At 37.8% G+C, this 18,781-nt stretch overlaps 2 protein-coding genes across 15 annotated transcripts in view; both read right to left on the bottom strand.

The window, feature by feature from the left end:
* The window catches only part of igsf5b (immunoglobulin superfamily, member 5b), a 63,624-nt gene extending 60,640 nt beyond the window's left edge, over nucleotides 1-2,984 (bottom strand). For all 4 annotated transcript variants that reach the window (XM_057838420.1, XM_057838417.1, XM_057838419.1 and 1 more), the window contains exon 1: nucleotides 305-2,984. The gene's annotated coding sequence lies outside the window, so the exon portion shown is untranslated. The remainder of the gene's footprint in view (nucleotides 1-304) is intronic.
* Nucleotides 2,985-3,131: 147 nt separating this feature from the next.
* Nucleotides 3,132-18,781, bottom strand: part of sh3bgr (SH3 domain binding glutamate-rich protein) — a 30,181-nt gene continuing 14,531 nt past the window's right edge. For 2 of the 11 annotated variants that reach the window (XM_057838429.1, XM_057838422.1), the window contains 6 exons: nucleotides 15,745-15,765; nucleotides 15,368-15,394; nucleotides 13,980-14,006; nucleotides 8,191-8,220; nucleotides 8,068-8,123; nucleotides 3,132-3,385 (listed from right to left, as the gene is read on the bottom strand). In XM_057838429.1, coding sequence (XP_057694412.1) covers nucleotides 8,106-8,123; nucleotides 8,191-8,220; nucleotides 13,980-14,006; nucleotides 15,368-15,394; nucleotides 15,745-15,765 — 123 coding nt within the window. In that variant the 3' untranslated portion in view covers nucleotides 3,132-3,385; nucleotides 8,068-8,105. Of the gene's footprint in view, nucleotides 3,386-8,067; nucleotides 8,124-8,190; nucleotides 8,221-13,979; nucleotides 14,007-15,367; nucleotides 15,395-15,744; nucleotides 15,769-18,781 lie in introns of all 11 variants that reach the window. The other 9 variants (XM_057838428.1, XM_057838421.1, XM_057838431.1 and 6 more) reach the window with 5 other exon arrangements.

Genomic DNA, 18,781 nt, shown 5'->3' with positions numbered 1-18,781 from the left:
AATCCATCAAAACAGAGTAAATCTAAAGATGTTATTAAAGCTATGACTTAAAAGGGACTGTACAGTAAATCATGGGGCGAAAAGGAAATGGAATGGCAGGTTCCATCACATTTAGTTGTAATTAAGAGTATGTTTCTTTTAGCATTTAGAACAATAGTAAAATAGCGCAATTTTCAGACAGTAAAGTGCTACTTTTTTCTCTCAATTTAAACCTCGCAACTATTAATGGTGTTTCACAAAGATTGGCACATTAAGTCTGTATTCCATTCTATACCACACCCAAATATTAGTGTGTCTGACTTACCTCATTGTTTGTGTGGAGCAGCAGTGAGTATTACACCCATAAAATACAGTACAAATTATACTGGTCTTTATGTGTGGGGATCCACTACATCACCCAAAAATGTCCCGTTAAATATTAGCAGAAGGGACTTTGCCCCGCAACACAAAGCTCTCTCACGAACTTACACAAACTGAGCGAGTCCGAGTCATTCAGACAGCAAACACCAAGGCCTTGTACACGCTTCCCATGGAACATAAAAACAAAACCCAATCAGTAAATGGAACATACATATTAAAACATGTGTACTTTGTGGACCACACTAAAAGCTTTAATAGAAAATCATAGTTTGTCAACTTTGTGACAGCTTTCGTATAGATATTATGGTTTGAGTAATGTAAGAGAACAAAAATCCCTGTGTTGAAGAGGTTAAACAAGCCCTCTGTTGTCAAAGAGCGCATTCCGTACATCATTCCATTCAGTGAAATACAGCTTTGTGGGGTTTTACTGAATCTGTCGGAATATTGATTTCCTGAAATCAGTGACTATGCTTTAAATCAGAGTGCTCTATTTCACATTCATTTTATTAACTTCTAGCCTAGTGTATCACATTTGATACACTATGAATTTCATTATTTTGAGACTAATTTAGAATTTTGAAATTTAAAAAAATGATGGAAGCAAGTCAACACATGCATCTGCAGGTTCCATGAGAAAAAGAAATCTGGATTTACCTAGAGTTATAGATACTAGAGCGCTTATTACACATTTTCATTTTGATTTTTCTTTTCCACAAATTAGAAAAAAGTACCATTAGGACCTTATTTTTTAAGTTTTGAGATTCTCTGACAATTGCTTCATGTTCATGTTCATTAAAAAAAAAAAAAAAAACAGGTAGAGTTGCTTTCATATCTGCATTGAAATGTCATTATCTTCACTATACAGTGACGAAAATAAGTATTTGAACATCCTGCTATTTTCCAACTTCTCTCACTTAAAAATTATGGCGGAGTCTGAAATTTTCATCGTAGGTGCATGTTCACTGTGAGAGAGTGTTAGTCCGCCTATTAAAAGTCCACCTCCACGTCATGTATTATCCCGAATCAGATGCACTTGTTTGAGGTCGATAGCAGCATAAAGACACCTGTCCACCATATACAATCAGGAAGAATCCAATTACTTACATGATCAAGACTAAAGAGCTGTCAAGACACCAGAGATAAAATTGTTTATCTCCACAAGGCTGGAAAGGGCTACGGAGCAATTGCCAAGCAGCTTGGTGAAAAAAGGTCCACTGTTGGAGCAAGCTAAACATGACGGTAAATCTCAATCGTTGTGGAGCCCCATGTAAGATATCACCTCGTGGGGTCTCAATTATCCTAAGAAATGAATCAGCCCAGAAATACACGACAGGAGTTGGTCAATGACCTGAAAAGAGCTGGGACCACAGTTTCCAAGGTTACTGTTGGTAATACACTAGACGTCAAGAGTTTTAAATCATGCATGGCACGGAAGGTTCCCCCGCTTAAACCAGCACATGTCAAGGACAGTCTTAAGTTTGCCTATGACTATTTGGATGATGCAGAGGAGTGGTGGGAGTTTTTGGTCATAACTCCACTAATCGTGTTACCAGAAGGAAGAATGATGAGTACTAGCTCAAGAACACCATCCCTACTGTGAAGCATGGGGGCGGTAGCATCATGTTTGGGGGTGTTTTTCTGCGCATGGGACAGGACGAGTGCACTGTTTTATAGAGAGTATGAATGGGGCCCTGTATTCTGAGATTTTGGGGAACAACCTCCTTCTTTCAGTCAGAGCATTGAAGATGTGTTGTGCCTTGGTCTTCCAACATGACAAAGCACACAGCCAGGAAAACCAAGAAGTGGCTCCATAAGAAGCAAAACATTGTTCTAGCATGGCCTAGCCTGTCTCCAGACCTAAACCCAATAGAAAACCTTTGAAGGAAGCTCAAACTCCATGTTTCTCAGCGAAGAAACCTGACTGATGAGTGGGCCAGGATCTCTCCTGCAGTGTGTGCAAACCTAGTGAAATACTACAGGAAACATTTATTTGTAATTGCAAACAAAGGCTACTGTACCAAATATTTACATTCATTTTCTCAGGTGTTCACTTACTTGCAGTGGTATCACACAAATACTTTAAAAAATCATATACTTTGATTTCTGGATAGCCTGATTGTGGACATGCACCTACGATAAAAATTTCAGACCCCTCCATGATTTCGAAGTGGGAGAACTTCCAAAATAGCAAGGTGTTCAAATACTTTTTTTTTTTTCACAGTAAATCAAAACTTTTCTTAGGGGAGTGTGAGCAAATAGGCTACTTCCCCATCCACACTGCAAGAATGGCATGGCTAATAATAAAATGTACATTGTCCCAGTACTCTTTCCAGGGTTTAGACGAGCACCCATTGATCTATAAATACACACAACTCGCTAAATATAGCCATCATGATCTTTTTTTAAACAACTTTCACTTTATTGCATTTCCATCTGCATCCACATTAGTCACATATCTTACAAGAAAGTGCATCGTTTAAACAGTATTGCCAGAAGTCTTTTAATGGCAGACTAGTTTGTAGTCTAACAGGATGCACTCGTGTCTTCCTCATTATAAATCTTAGGTTGTAGTTTCCATGTAGCTGTGTGTTACATTGCGTCGATATAACTGAAAATAAATATGAGAAATGGGAAAGTGTTGAAACTACTAAACATCTCTAGATTACAGGAAATTTTAATCAAGGGTCAATTTTTGTTCTAGATAAAACATGCAAAATGCAAAGGACATAAATTTGCAGCACTACACTACTCTGCACATAGGCATATTAATAGTTTGTTAAGTTTCTGAATGTCAAATATAAAAAGAAATCTGTCCAAAGAGGATAAAAGACAAAGATGACTTTTCCCTTGACATTTTCAAGCACATGACCAGTGATATGAGTTTTTTTTGTTTGTTTGTTTGTTTGTTTTCAAGGCGGGTGCAGCAAGCACTGCCTTTGGGGAGAAAGTCGAGATGCTTCCTGTAGGAGCCGAAGTTGCCAATGGTAGGGGGTCAGGGAAAGATGTCACAGGAGGCTCCTTCAGGCTGGACAAACAAAGCAAAACAAAATCCAGGTCACTCATTTCCCCAATGGATGTGAAGGCTGAGGCAGCCGCCACCACTCTGCCAGTGTGCCACCCAATATGGCCACTCCTCCGCGGGCGCATCCGAATCGCACTTGGCAGCTTCCGCTAACACTATCTGACAGAAGCTGGCAGGGCTCGGATGGATTGCAATTTCTGCAAAGCTCGCTCTTCCAGAACCTGCATATTTCCTCGAGTGGGTCACAATAGCCCAACATGCAAAGTAGAGCGAAAAAAGGGGCTCTGCAGACTGGGATTATGTAGGTTGGCTATCATCACTGCCTCAAAAGAGCAAAAATTGAGACTTTTCATCTTTAAGTGCGGCTACAGATAATCCTTAAGGCATCTTTGTGTACAATGAAGCTGCTAGCACATGACCCAGAGCTGGTTTCTACTAACCCAGTACTTCTCAAATAGTGGGGCGCGCCCCCCCAGGGGGGCGCAGAGCGATGCCAGGGGTGACGCGTGTGACCTCGGGGAACATGCTTTTTTTTTTTTTGCCGTACTAGAATAAAGTGTACTTGCACATCCACTCAGTGGGTGGCAGTGGCGCTCTCATTTTCATAGTGCGCGCAGTATTTTTGAAGTAAGCAAGAGCACACGGAAGAGACTCATGAGCAGATGGAGAGCTGTGCGCCGTTTTCGAAAGCCGTTTTCCGGCCGGACTCACACAGCGACCCACTGTCTTCTCCGGTTCTCACGTGTCCGCCCGAGAAGTGCCATTTTCAGCTTGGGATCGTCACGACGACCGCCCTCACCAACGGTTCTCCCTCGGCCGCCGAGAATGCGCAGTTTTTGACTGCGGTGAGCAGTTTTTGTCGGGCCGTTTGCCTTCTGGCTTTGACATTTAATACAGTGGTAGATAATGAAAGACTACTGTTTACTGTCTCTAAAAATGATTATAGCGGACACCCAGAAGCCAAATAAATTAAGACGCCATTTAAAGACATTAGACCCCAATCTCATTGATAAGCCGCTTGGTTGTTTTTCAGCGAAAACGTGCCGAATATTGCCAACAATCGTCCCGATTATATCAGTAAACCAGTGAGCACTGTTAGCATGCTCAGTGCAAAAAACACCCCATACCATTGAAAACTGGAGGTGATATTGTGAGCAGCGAGCAGCGAAAATAAAAACTGTCCTTCTGTCCAAAGACGCTATTTTTTATTCTATTCAGTTTTGTTTTTTCGGTCAAATTTTTTGGCATATTGTCCTCATGAGTTAATGTTTCTAATCAATTTGAATTTGTTATTATTTACCGATTTTATTTTTCAGTATCAAATGGTAAAAAATGTACCTTGAGTGTATTTTTACAGTTTGGATGTGACTTTTTTTTTTAATTCAAGCAAAATGATGCGCGTTAAGTCTTTTCTGTTACAAACAAAACAATGTTAATAAAGTTATACTTTATAAGTTGATCTCTGTTATTTTCTCTAATATAAATAAAAGGATACAATGTGAGGCAGAGGCGTACTTATAATAATATTATAGACAAATGATACTATTTACAGTGGCGGCAGAGTTTGGGGGGGGGGCGCGAAACATTTACGTCTTCCTTGGGGGGGGGGGGGGCCTAACAGAAAATAATTGAGAAGCACTGCACTAACCAAACCAACCAGTAATGATTAAAAATATATACATACACACTAGAGCTGGGAATCTTTGGGCACCTAACGATTCGATTACGATTACGATTCAGAGGCTCCACTCCTTTTTTTTTTTTTTTTTTTTTTAAATTTGTTTTGTACATTAGTTCCAAAATTGTTCAAAAATCCTCTCAGGCTAAACCAAACTACTATTTCAGTATCAAGTTAACATATAGCAGTAAACAAATATACAAAAATAACAGTAAATAAAAAACTCCAGTCCCCATTCTATATCAGCAGCTTTAAACTACTTTCAATTAATTTAATGTTGTGAATCAACCGTTAAAGTTGTTAAAATTGCTCCTGTTATTCCATAATTTCTCTTTTGTCTACTTTCAACATGTAAAAGTTTTAAAACTATTTTAAAGATAGATTCAAGTCAATATTTTACCGATTTAGGAGTATTTTAGATAAAAAGTTAATTAGGTTCGCTTGGAAGGTTCGCAACAACAGCCTTGCAGGGAAGTGTACTGCTTTAAGATGGCGGCCGTTACTAACGCCCGCATCTAGTTTTTTGTAGATGTGCTGGTAACGATACCGAAGCTATAATGCATCTAGTCCTATATAAATGATATCTACCGTAACATAATGTGGCTTGTAGCAGCTTTTCGGCAGCAGTCAGGTATGTTGTTGGTTTTTTTTTTTATCTCGTGGCATGAGTTGAGCTAGAGCCGTGAGTTGAGCGTTGGCGTTACCCGAGGGGCCGGGTAATGAGAAGCATGATGTTTAGCTACTCTCGCTCCGTCCCTAATTGCGTACCGAAGACCGCGCGGCGCGCTGAGTGTGTCGTACTTCTGCTTTACTTGGCATATTTCAATAATCGGAATTTGGATGTTTGTGAATCGTTCTCGAATCTTCCACGGCCGAATCGTGAATAATCTAAGAATCGGAAATTTTGCACACCTCTAATACACACACACACATATTATATATATATGTGGTGGAAAAAACTCCGGTGTCTTGAAGTTCTGCTCTGGGACCCCCAATTTGGCCAACTTTCAAAATTGTCCAATATTCATGTGTGATACATCGTTGGAAAGCTTAAAATCTCAATTTTCTTGGGGAAGAAAAATTTTGAACGGGGCATTTTTGAAAAAAAAAAAAATTTTTTTTCAACAGCGAAACCCTATCTGGAGGTGAAAGCATGAAAGAGCAGAATCAAAGACGCCATGACTTTAACGAGATATTATCGCGTACTTACCTTGTTTCAATCCAAAAACTCCATGTACAGTAGCATGTATCACCAAGTGTCAAGTCACAGCTGTGAATGGCCACAGCCGGATTTTATGGGCGAAACATGGTAATATAACAAGGGTCGCGATGCAGAAATCGCAGACATAAAGGAGTGGTTGAGATTTTCCTTTTCATATATTCACCCTTTTAAATGTTGTTTTTTTTTTCTCAATGTACTTTGTTTGGATCGATTATCATCTAACATATTAGAGAAATGTGACAGTAACAAAAAAAATACAATTAAGCGATAGTTATGAGGTAGATATCCGTGACTTTTTTTACAGACACCATTTTTTTTCATTGTGACGTAATTTGTTTAAAAGTTTAATATATGTGAGTGAATAATTTTTTAATGTCTTTTTTTTTTTTTAAAGGAAATATTAGACATCAATTAATGATTCTAAGCTAAAAATGACATTTTGAATAATTAATATAATTAATTACCTTTGTTTTATGGCTGGGTGAAACAAAAGCGGTTGGGCGACGTCTGTAAACGGGGGTTTCCAGGGTAAAACTGACAAATTAAAAATTGGGGGCTTAACGCGCCATGAATCTGCTATTGCGGCATGTAGACATATTGTTCTATCAAACACAACAGTTCTTTTGGCCTAAAATAGAGCAGTTTATTTTAAAGAGGAGTGCAAGAACAGAAACACAAATTAGACAAGCATCACATGATTTTTCAAAGGGTGCCAATACTTTTGTCCAGCCCATTTTTGTAGTTTTGTGTAAAATGATAATGATTTTTTTTTTTTTTTCCATTCTTGTTTGTGTTTTTTCATTGCGAGCTAAAATCAATGAAGATATTACTACCAAACCATTTGTAATTGCAATCATTTTCTGGGGAAATTTGAGCATTATCAGAAAGAATTGCAGTGGTCCCAATACTTTTGGCTAGCAGTGTATATACATACTGTATATGGACATAAATAATGTGCTCCAAGCTAAGTGTTTTTGATGCATAATTTGGAGTTCAAACATTTTCTGAAACAAATTAATCACAGATAGACACAAAGAATTGCAATGATTAAGTAAGTGACATTTTTATGGCATAGTAAAGCATTACATAAAATGTATTTTATGCCCTTGCTGTTGAGTAAAATATGGCTTTAGTTACAATGCACCTTTTTTTCCACCACTCAGGTACAGGTAATAACACATTCATACCCTGTTAATAATGGTCAACTTCGTTCAACAGTTAGTAATGCTACACTTTACTTCAAATGTTGCATATATTGTTGGTAGGTTTACAAAAAAAAGTTTAGTTTTACAACACAACAGAGTTATCTAATTCCTACAATCTTTTTATTGGACTAACTGATTGCCAATTCAATAGAAATTCCATTTTATTTTGTGAAACGACAAGCATCGGCTCATTTGTATTATGCCTTATTGCATCTCCATTACTCAAAGGATTTCAGCTCAATCAAAGCACAAACAGTGTGGCTTGTCTGTTCAGTTATCGGTTTCTGATCTAATTCATATTGATATACTATTAGTTAACATCACATTAAAATAACGATGCAGAAATTATGTTATGCTGACACATCAAAGTGCATCCAATAAAATTGTTCTGAAATCATAACACTCTCACACGTCTGCATCGTTTCTGGCCTCATTGTTTTTGCAAAGGGAGATATTTTTGGTATTCTGTTGAGGATCAGATCTGGTCAGATTGCCTTTGTGAACGTCAGTAGTGTGGCTCATAAATGTAAATACAACTCTACTGTCACCCAGTGGTGGAAATTGGGAGATAAGACTTCACCTTAAATGAGAGGGTGTCGACGTGTTCCCTTGCTTTAACTACTCAGCCTCTTCTTCCTGTTGGAAGAAACAGACAGTTTAATTTAGGACCAATCAATTAGTGGATTAACTAGTCAGCAAATACCTGTGTTTCTTCCAAGTAGTCTTCTTCTCCCTGTTGGACACAAACCAAGAGATGGGTTGTATGTCAAATGAAGGTAAATAAAGATTGGGAAAGGACGGTGATTGGAATTATTATGTTATAAAAGAAGAAAAAAGGTTAAGGGAAAAAAAAAAAAAAACACTCATTAATGTGCTTTCTGAGGAGGGGGAAAAGTCAGTCTTCAAAAAGACACTTTCAGTAAAGTGGTACAAGGGCGTAGGTTTGCATAGGGACTGTAGGGACATAACACTACCAACTTTTCATGATGCTAAATTTGTCCCCACCAACTTTTAAGGTAGTCTTATTTGCATTATATAATGACTTCAGTTATATTGCTAATTTAGATTGTCTCCCCATATGTTGTAAGGATATAATTGGCCCTACCATTATTAAGTGAATTATTTTCATTATGTTCAGATTTACATTTAACCCATTTCACTGCTGAGTGTGCCAGTCCATTTTTTCCTCTCAAATGCACGTTTGATTGGCTGATGATACACACACGCACTCACAGCCCCAGTCCCATGCCGCCTCCTCCAACCCCTTCGAAGAGGAGGGATATTAGGGTTTTTTTTTGTTTTTTTGTTTTGACTAGCTGCAGCCACTGTATTTAATGTAAAAAGACGTCAATGTTGGGGAGGTGGGGAACAAACCACTCATTTTGCAACTGAAAGTCCAACCTGTAACAGCATTAGCATAACATTAAAACTGTGTGAATTTGCTAACCTGGAAAACTTGAGTAGGAAGCTGCTTAGAAATAGTGTCGTCCTGTATGTATTTTCTGCTGTTAACGTTAAACTGTGAGAAATGTAGTGAACCGAGGTTCATCCCTTTCTCCCCAATTTCCATTTTTATTTTATCTATTTGCTATTAAAGCAGCCAAAAGGAGATTACATTTTTTTGTTGAGTTTGGCTGTGCTTGTGGACAGAAGCAGTAGTGTCTTACATGAAGGAAGGCTGAATTTTTATTTATCCCTGACTGTTTTTTTTTTTTTTTTTTTTTTTGCGTCATTTCTAATGTATATTTTATATATATGTTATATTAATTTCTCTGCAATGTTGATTGGTCAAGACAAATGTTTATTTTTTTACATTCCTGGATAGTTAAGAGATTATTAACCAGTTTTTATTTATTGTGTATAATATTATGAGTTATGATCAAATATTGAAATATAAATTTGATAATTTAATCCAGACATTTATTCTGGGAGTCTTTCTTTAGTAGTTTTTGAAAACAAAGGTTTGAATGGAACAGTGTATCACCCGAATGAATACATATGAAAGTTAGCATAAGTCAATATTTTGCATTGATTATTTAGCCATAAATTAGCCCTGACCCCCATTCACCCAGTCTTTTTAATGTCCCGTCCCCAGCAAAAAGTGTACATGCAGGTAATACTGTTATATCGTCCCTACCAATGATGAGACCAAACCTACGCCCTTGAAGTGGTAGTATATTATAAGTGTTGCAGCATGGTAAGGGCGGTGGGCTCGGTCACTCTCACACAAAATGTCAATTTCACTGTAGAAGTTGTAAGCTTTTAGGGCTTCAAACTGAAAAATAAGATTATTCTGGAGGTAAAAATACATGCAATATTGTCAAACCCCGGGTAAAACATACATTAAATTTAGGTAGGAGTAAATTTCTCTTCCTCCTTGTATGATTAATTCATGGTCACCAATATAACTACACTACTTGTTCCACAGCCAAAATGTATTAAAGTCATGACTAATAAAGTTGAGAATACCACTTATTGACAAGCTATATGTATATTTGTTGCTAATACTGGGGCACAAAAATGTGAGTCAAATTTCAAATGAGTTTTAAGGTGGTGGGCGGCAAGCACTTTTCACAGCTCATGTAATACAAAAACCAAGGGACCATGAGAGTCCAATGAGTTCAGCTAAATAGGTAATTTAGGTTATCTTCTTTAAAAAATAAAAAATATTAATAATAAATGAAAAGAAAAAAAACAATAATCATCTTCCCAAATGTTGTAAGGACAGAATTGACCGTCCCTAGTATTATAAAGTGATTTGTTTTTTCATTACATTCAGACTTACATTTACCCCTTTTCACCTGCTGAATGCGCTGCTTCATTTTTGGTGTGTTGTATAACCTCATACAGTAGTATGAAAAAATATCGGAAACTTTTGGAATTTGTCACATTTCTGCATAAAATCACCATCACATGATCACGTGATCTGATCTTTGTCAAAATCACACAGATGAAAAAACAGTCTGCTTCAACTAAAACCACCCAAATATTTATTGGTTTTCATATTTTAATGAAGGTAATATGCAAACAACGACAGAAGGGGGAATAAGTAAAATAAGTAAGTGAACCATCACATTTAATATTTTGTGCCCCCATCCCCCCTTTGGCAGCAATAACTTCAGCCAGACGCTTCTTGTAGCTGCAGATCAGTCTAGCACATCTATTAGGACTAATGTTGGCCCATTCTTCCCTACAAAACTGCTGTAGATCAGTCAGATTCCTGGAATGTCTGGCATGAATTGCTGTCTTTAGGTCATGCCACAGTATTTCAATGGGGTTCAAGTCTGGACTTTGACTTGGCCACTTCAGAACGTGTATTTTGCTCTCTGAAACCATACTGAAGTTGATTTACTTCGGTGTTTTTATGATCATTTTCTTGTTGCAGCATCCATCCTCTATTTAGCTTCAACTGTCTGACAGACGGCCTCAGGTTTTCCTGCAAAACATCCTAATAAACTTTTCATTCATTCTTCCATTAATGATTGCAAGTTGTCCAGGGCCTGAGGTAGCAAAACAGCCTCAAATTATGCTCCCTTCACCATGCTTCACGGTGGGGATGAGGTGTTGATGTTGGTGAGCTGTTCCACTTTTCCTCCACACACGACGTGTGTTACTCCCAAACAATTCAACTTTGGTTTCCTCACCACAAAAGATTTTTCCAAAACTGCTGTGGAGTGTCCAAGTAGTTTTTTGCGAACATTAAACGAGCAACAATGTTCTTTTTAGACAGCAGTGGCTTCCTCCGTGGAGTCCTCCCATGAACACCATTCTTGGGTCAATTTTACATATAGTTGATGTGTAATGTGTGCACAGAGATATTGGACGGTGCCAGTGATTTCTTTAAGTCTTTACCAGACACTCTAGGGTTCTTTTTTACCTGAGTATTCTGCGCTGAACTCGTGGTGTCATCTTTGGTGGACGGCCACTCCTTGGGAGAGAAGCAACAGTGCCAAACTCTCTCCATTTGTAGACAACTTCTCTGTCGATTGATGAACATCCAGACTTTTCAAGATGGTTTTGTATACTTTCCCAGTTTTATACAAATCAACAATCCTTGATCGCAAGCAGACAGCTCTTTTGACCGAGCCATGATGCACATCAGACAATGCTTCTCATCAAGACAATATTTACCAGGTCTGTGTTTTATAGTGAGCAGGGCAGGGCAGCTTTAAACCACTCATCAGCGATTAGGCACACTCCTGACTTAAAATGTTTAGTAAAAATTAGGGCTTTCAAAATTATCGCGTTAACGAGCGTTAATTAATTTTTTTAATTAATCACGTTAAAATATTTGATGCAATTAATGCAGATTACCCGCTCAGACAGATTTAAATGACGGTACAGTGAAACGCTCACTTGTTAATTGTTTTATGGAGTTTTGCCGCCCTCTGCTGGCGCTTGGGTGTGACTGATTTTATAGGCTTCAGCACCCATGAGCATTGTGTAAGTAATTATTGACATCAACAATGGCGGGCTACTAGTTTATTTTTTGATTGAAATTTTTACAAATTTCATTAAAACGAAAACATTAAGAGGGGTTTTAAAATAAAATTTCGATAAATTGTACTAACATTTTTCTTTTAAGAACTACAAGTCTTTCTATCCATGGATCGCTTTAACAGAATATTAATAATGTTAATGCCATCTTGTTGATTTATTGTTATAATAAATACAGTCCTTATGTACCGTATGTTGAATGTATATATCCATCTTGTGTCTTATCTTTCCATTCCAAAAATAATTGTCCTTATGTACCGTATGTTGAATGTATATATCCATCTTGTGTCTTATCTTTCCATTCCAAAAATAATTTACAGAAAAATATGGCATATTTTATAGATGGTTTGAATTGCGATTAATTGCGATCAATTTTTAAGCTGTAATCAACTCGATTAAAAATTTTAATCGTTTGTTAGCCCTAGTAAAAATTGATTTTAATTGCTCTTTAAGTCTCCTTAGGCAGAGGGTTCACTTACTTATTTTCCCCCCTTCTGTCATTGTTTGCATACTATCCTAATTAAAATATGAAAACCTATACGTTTTTGGGTGGTTTAGTCAAAGCAGACACTGTATTTTCATCAGTGTGATTTTGACAAAGATCAGATCACATTGATGGTGATTTTATGCAGAAATGTGAGAAATTCCAAAATGTTGAGATACTTTTTCATCCACTGTATGTTGCTCACACAAAACTATGTACATTTAAATGGTGCTGCATTACCTGATATGCTTACAAAACATAACATACACAATACTAATGTACTACAGTATGTACATTTAGGTGGGGGGGGGGGGGGGGTCTGCACCCCAGACTAGCTTTGCAATCAACACAATGAGCACCCCTGATTTAGCTTATCAATTAATTAGGTTCATGCTTTCATATTCGTGCGAAATGTAGCCCTGACCCCCATTCACTCAATCTGTTTGGTCTTATTAATGTCCCGTTACCAGCTAAATGTGTACATGCAGGTTATGCTGTTATATCATCCCTACCAATGTTGAGACCTTGACAAAAACATAGTTTAAGTGAAAATATATATTGAAGATGTACAACGAGGATCTCAAAACGATCGCAACTCTGGTCTTGGGGATTTATCAGGTGTTGTCCACAACAAAGCAATTTGGCACACAAAATTAGGTAATTTCTTATGTACGTGATCTTGCAAATTTTCTGTTGATCGTCGATAGTGAGGAAAAAATTGATGCATATGAGATGAGATTGGCTCTCGATTGAGTTAAAGTCGCAGTGTTGTAGTAGTCGCAGTGTTGTAGTGCTCACAACTAGCCACTGCTTGTACATAAAGTGAAATTTTCAGTATAAGGACTTCTAATACAGATAGCTTACCATTTTATTCTTCTGTTTTGCACTTTTTTTCCCCCACATTGATTTAATTTCTTTTGCAGATTTAAAAAAAAAAAAAAAAAAAAAAAACCTGTGTGCTTTGGCGCTAACAAAGATGGTCGACCAAGAAGTAGTCTCCAGGATTGAACAGCGGTCAATTTTTGGTTAATGAAGGGTGCAAACTGTGTATGGTGCCACATGATTCAGCTGAAAAAATGTCTGAAAAAAATGGCATGAAGTTTGAAAGAGACAATGAAGTCAAAAGTGTTGTGAGCGACTGGCTGAGGCATCAGTCCAAAGATTTTTACACTGAGGGAACACGGAAGCTTGTGCATAGATGGGAAAAGTGTGTGACAGTGATGGGATACTACGTTGAAAATTTTAAAAAGTAAGCTTCTTTCTGTATTCGAAGTCCTTATTATATAAAAATTAACCTTATTTACTGAATGACCCTTGTACCATCCTTCCTTGTGAAAAAATATATTTTTGCGGTGCAGTATTGTATTTTTAAAATAAAGAGAATCATAATGTTCTTAAAAATCTCCCAGTATTAGAAAAATACACATATACCTCTTAATGTACAATTTTTCTTACAGGGCAATATTTACCGAACTCATTCCAAACAACTATACAGTATTTAGTACCAGTACCTCTTCTACGTCCGCCTCTTCTTCCTCCTACGACAGATGAAATTATGCAGTGTTAAAAATTGTGCATGTAAAAAAAAAACTCACAATTTAATAAGCATGTAATCTCGCATCCTGAAAAAAAAATACAAAAAGTACTGTAGTTATCATGCTTTTGGGTAGTCACGCATTTATGAATCCAGTTCATGCAGCATACATAACGAAACAGAATAAAGGACATAAAAAATACATAAAACACCATAACAGCCTACTGCACATATGACCATATGCTTTTTCTTCTTCAGGCTGCAACAGAAAAGTTTGACGGTGACAAAAGGGAGCAAAAAAAGGGGGGCAAGCAAGCAAAGCAGTGACACATGTGGCTAAACACCAGGCAGAATGTTTTAATGTCTAAGGATATCACACAATGCTGTTCTTGCAAATTGTGAAGGTAGTTTTTTCCTTTTTAAAGTGGCTGATAAGATTTTGTTTTAGCTAACGCAATGAAAACATTTGGGCGGATCGTTTTTTTGTTTTATTTTGACACAAGAACTTTATGAGTAGCTGTGTCACTATTAACTTGAGTTAGTTACTGTAAGTGCTATTAAGTTTGACTTCATACTTACTCAATTATGGAATATTATATTTGAACCTGTAGCGGATTACAGCAACCTTCTCTAAAAACACAGTCACCTAATTTTGAAGTTACAATTATGTAAAACCTGATACCACAATCTCCGAGCAAAAATGTATGCTTTTGCACTTTGGAAAAGCATTTTACTTTCCTATAATTAAATTCCCAAATATATAAATGGGATGTGTTCCTTAAGTTTCTCCCTCTGTTTCTCATGGTTTCATTTAGCACATTATCCCTTTAGACATGCAAGTCTCTTTCAAGCATTTTACGTAATTGGCGGATTTTAGTATCATTTTGCCAATTCAGTTTTTAGAATCATGAATGCAATTCAGAAGATAAGTAACAGCTAATAATGCCACTCATTCAGCTAAAATCCTACCCTTCTCAACCTTCATTTTAGGTGTGTCCCTGGGCTCTGTCGTGGTCATCATTTATCTTTCTCCGCTTGGCAGTATCTTCGATATACAGCATCCACCTTTACTGTTACAGTATGCAGACGACACCCAGTTTTACCCCTCCAGTAGACTCACTTCCAACCTCCCAACCTTCTCCCTTACTGATATTATTGTTGATCCGTACGGTGCCCTTGAGTGTTACATGATTAAAATTAATATCAGGTCACAGATATTATTGCTTTTTACAATATAATATATAAATGGTTTTAAATTAGATGTGATGAGAGCTAGGGAATGTCAGAATTGAAAAAGGGACAAAGAGATGGAAAAGGTGGTCCAAAATAAGTCAGAGGAGGTCAAATGAAGTCATGAGTTTCTACCTCGAGCTGCCGTAGTTCCTCATCATCCTATAAGGAATAATAAGAGACTGCAGATTAGCAGGCTGTGGGCAGCAAAAGAGCAGCACAGGCATGCGATATCGATGGATCTTCAGAATAAAACTGATGGGACAGTTGAGGTTTTCAGCAGACAACGACGGGACTGAAATGGAGAGGATGTTAGAGGAGCAGAAAAGGAGGGAGAAAAACAGAAAACAAAGTAACAAAGACAAATGGTACGAAGTAACGAACTGAGCTAAACAAAAATCCTCAGAGCCTCAGACGCCGGCAAGCATTCTGTGACATCCAACCCACACATGTGATAACTGGTTGAGAGGGTACTGAAGAAAGGGATGAAGGCCAATGCACTTTTACTGTACCTCTGACTGCAACTCGTCTTCCTCCTCAGGGAAGCAAAGCGGGAGATGAGCATGACACCCCACACAGCGTGAATGAAGAGGCAGAAACAAGTTGTGTCAGTTCAGGATGAGAGTGTGAGAAAATTGTTTAGTGTATGTTACTTGTTGCATACAGTATGTGCTAATATTGACCAAAAAATCCATTATCTATTGGAGGTTCATCAGTTTTCTCTTTGACGCTTCATTACAACCTGAAAAATAATTATAGTGTATTCATTCAATTTGATTAAAAGTCAATTTGTACATTCGGAATGTAACTTGAATTTCACTCTTACCATAAAGTTGACTTTGCACAAACTTCAAATTTGTTAGTAAAAACGCTTTGGTCCTTTGTAATGGGAATTTTTCAATTAATATAGTTCTTTTTATTTTTTTACTGACAAGAAACTGGGTTAAAGATTCAAATCTTACATATGCATATGTCCTGAAGGTGCATCTTTCTTTGTGTATTCTTCCTGAGACACTTAACGGTGTGACAACAAATTGTGGTGTCTAATCATAATCTGTTACGGTATATGTTTTGGTTTGACCTATATTTACTTTGCTCCACCTATAAGTCTCACCCAATCAGCTTTCATCAGCCACTTGTATGCGATCCATTTGTTCCTCATTGTCCTCTGTCATGTTGTATTTTGTTCCTTGCTTAATTTCAGTCCAAATTGGGCCACTTTGTCCTATTTGCATGGTGCTTTTTTGTATTTGCTCCAAAGTTCTTATTTTCTCAGTCAAAAGGCCTATGATCATACCGGCCCATTCAATCACGAGGCATCTTTAAAGCGCCGTAAAAATTCAAATATTTGGCATGGAGTCAACATTACTCAAAAGTGCAGAATTGAACTTCTCTATCAGTTTTATTTGGCACCAATAGACCTCAGAAAAAATATGATGGTGTTTTAATTCATAGTAGGAAATAGGTTTTCTCTACTAGAGGGCACTCATGCTCTTTGGACAGGTGAGGTTTCATTTCTGTAGATTTTTCTAGTCGAAAATCGATGATTTTTGTGTATTTTTGGCGGGCCCAATATGAGCATGTTATAGTACAGCATAATAATTACAGTTCATATGGAAGGCGTGTGCGGAGGAAAAAAATATACCATTGTTTAAAACAAAATCTGACATTGTAACCAGCTACTCATTACTTGAGTATTCTTTTCACTAAATACTTTTTTACTTGTACTAGAGTATTTTTTGTGATGACTACTTATACTTGAGTAATATCATATTAAAGTAACGTTACTCTTACTTGAGTAAAAATTTGGGTACTCTCCCTACCTCTGGAAACCGATCAATCGGCCTACCACTGAGTTGAAGACGACTTCATAAATTTTCAAATTTCATAATTCTTTTTGTGCATCAGAAACAGTGGATTGTTTTCTTATACAGGTAGTCCCCGGGTTACGAACGAGTTCCGTTCCTATGCTGGCGATGTAACCCGAATTTCCGCGTAAGTTGGAATGAACCCTTTTAGTACCGCTAAATACCCCCTAAATCTTAAAAAACTATCCAAAAACATGTATTATACATCAGTGGTCTCCAACCCAGTCCTCAAAGGCCCGCTGTGGGTGCAGGATTTCATTCCAAACAGACAAATGACAACACTTTTTCGCCAATCTGGTATTTTACAAGGGCAATCAGTTGATTGTAGTCAGGAGCTGCTTGTTTTAGCAGAAACCTCATTCGTTCAACTATCTGTGCTGGATTGGCAGGAACAAAAACCACAACCCACAGAGGGCATTTGAGGACCTGGTTGGAGACCACTGTTATACATCATTGTACTGTCCTCGCCAAGATATTAGAGCTAGTAAATCCTAACTAAACAGCGAGCTAAACTGTAATCTTTCACCTCTCTCACTCGGCTGTGCGAATTCTTCGTGGAGCAAATGCGCTCTTCCTGGTGTGTGCGAGTGCGCTCGTCTTCGAGTACGCAAATACCTTATTCTTCGTGTGCACATGCACCCTTACTCGTGTGCAGAAGTACTTCCTGCTCTACACTTCCTGCGCCAAAATAAAAGACTGCATCACAAAACAAAAGTCAACATTATAATCAAATTAACATTTCACCAAAGGGCAGAACAGTCATAATAATGAAGTGATAAATGAGATACTGTGAGTAAGCCTGTCGCAATATGCAATAATTCCATTTATCGCACGATAAATAAAAATGAAGGCGGTAATTTTTCCGCTGCGATTTATCGCCTCGCGTGCACGTGCGTGCGCGCGTGCGGCAGACATGCTGTTAAAAGTTCTGATTCCTTGTTGCCAACTCCGCAAAATGCATCTTCGTACCAGGTCCGGCAAAAAATTGCGCTGGAGCAATCGTTCCCATTATATCCTATTGTTCAACGTATAACGGCCGCGTTAGTGCTACGGATTGACTGCGGACCATCTCCAGCGTGCCGGTGTTGTTGACGTGTGGGCGCTCCCGTCAGGGGTGACATTTCACGCGGGGCAGCTATTTTTCGGCACAACACCGGATATTTGAGTGGCAAATTAAGAGCGTTGTGCTTCAAACTCGTCCTGTTTATGAAAGTCGATTTTCATATGCTGGTGTTGTGCAGTAATGAGCAGATGTGAATTCTATGGCGTTTGCTAACTTTTTTAATGCGCGCACACACTAGATATCATGAAATAGCAAACTAGATGTGTTACGTCCCATGCCATTGGCTACGTGAGCCCAGAGTGATTATGGGACACGTAGTCCATATACTACATCGATGAATTATAAACTGCCATGACGAAATGGAAGTTAAGAAGGCCAAATCAATCCATACCAGTGACTATCGATAATGCTGCAAATATTGTTAATTCAGTACGTGACACAGATGGATTGTGACCACAAATAGGATGTCTTGCTCATGTAGTAAACCTAGCTGCTAAGAGAGCTGTAGCAATCAACAGTGTGCCCCGCCTCACTTTACAAACAGTAAAAATTGTTCCCAGCACTTTTATGCTAAATTTCTTCAGATCAGTAAGAAGCAAGCACATAGATTATGCACTA

The sequence above is a fragment of the Corythoichthys intestinalis genome, chromosome 6, assembly GCF_030265065.1.
Source record: "Corythoichthys intestinalis isolate RoL2023-P3 chromosome 6, ASM3026506v1, whole genome shotgun sequence".
Lineage (NCBI taxonomy): Eukaryota > Metazoa > Chordata > Actinopteri > Syngnathiformes > Syngnathidae > Corythoichthys > Corythoichthys intestinalis.
This window is presented reverse-complemented; position numbering and strand designations above follow the sequence as displayed.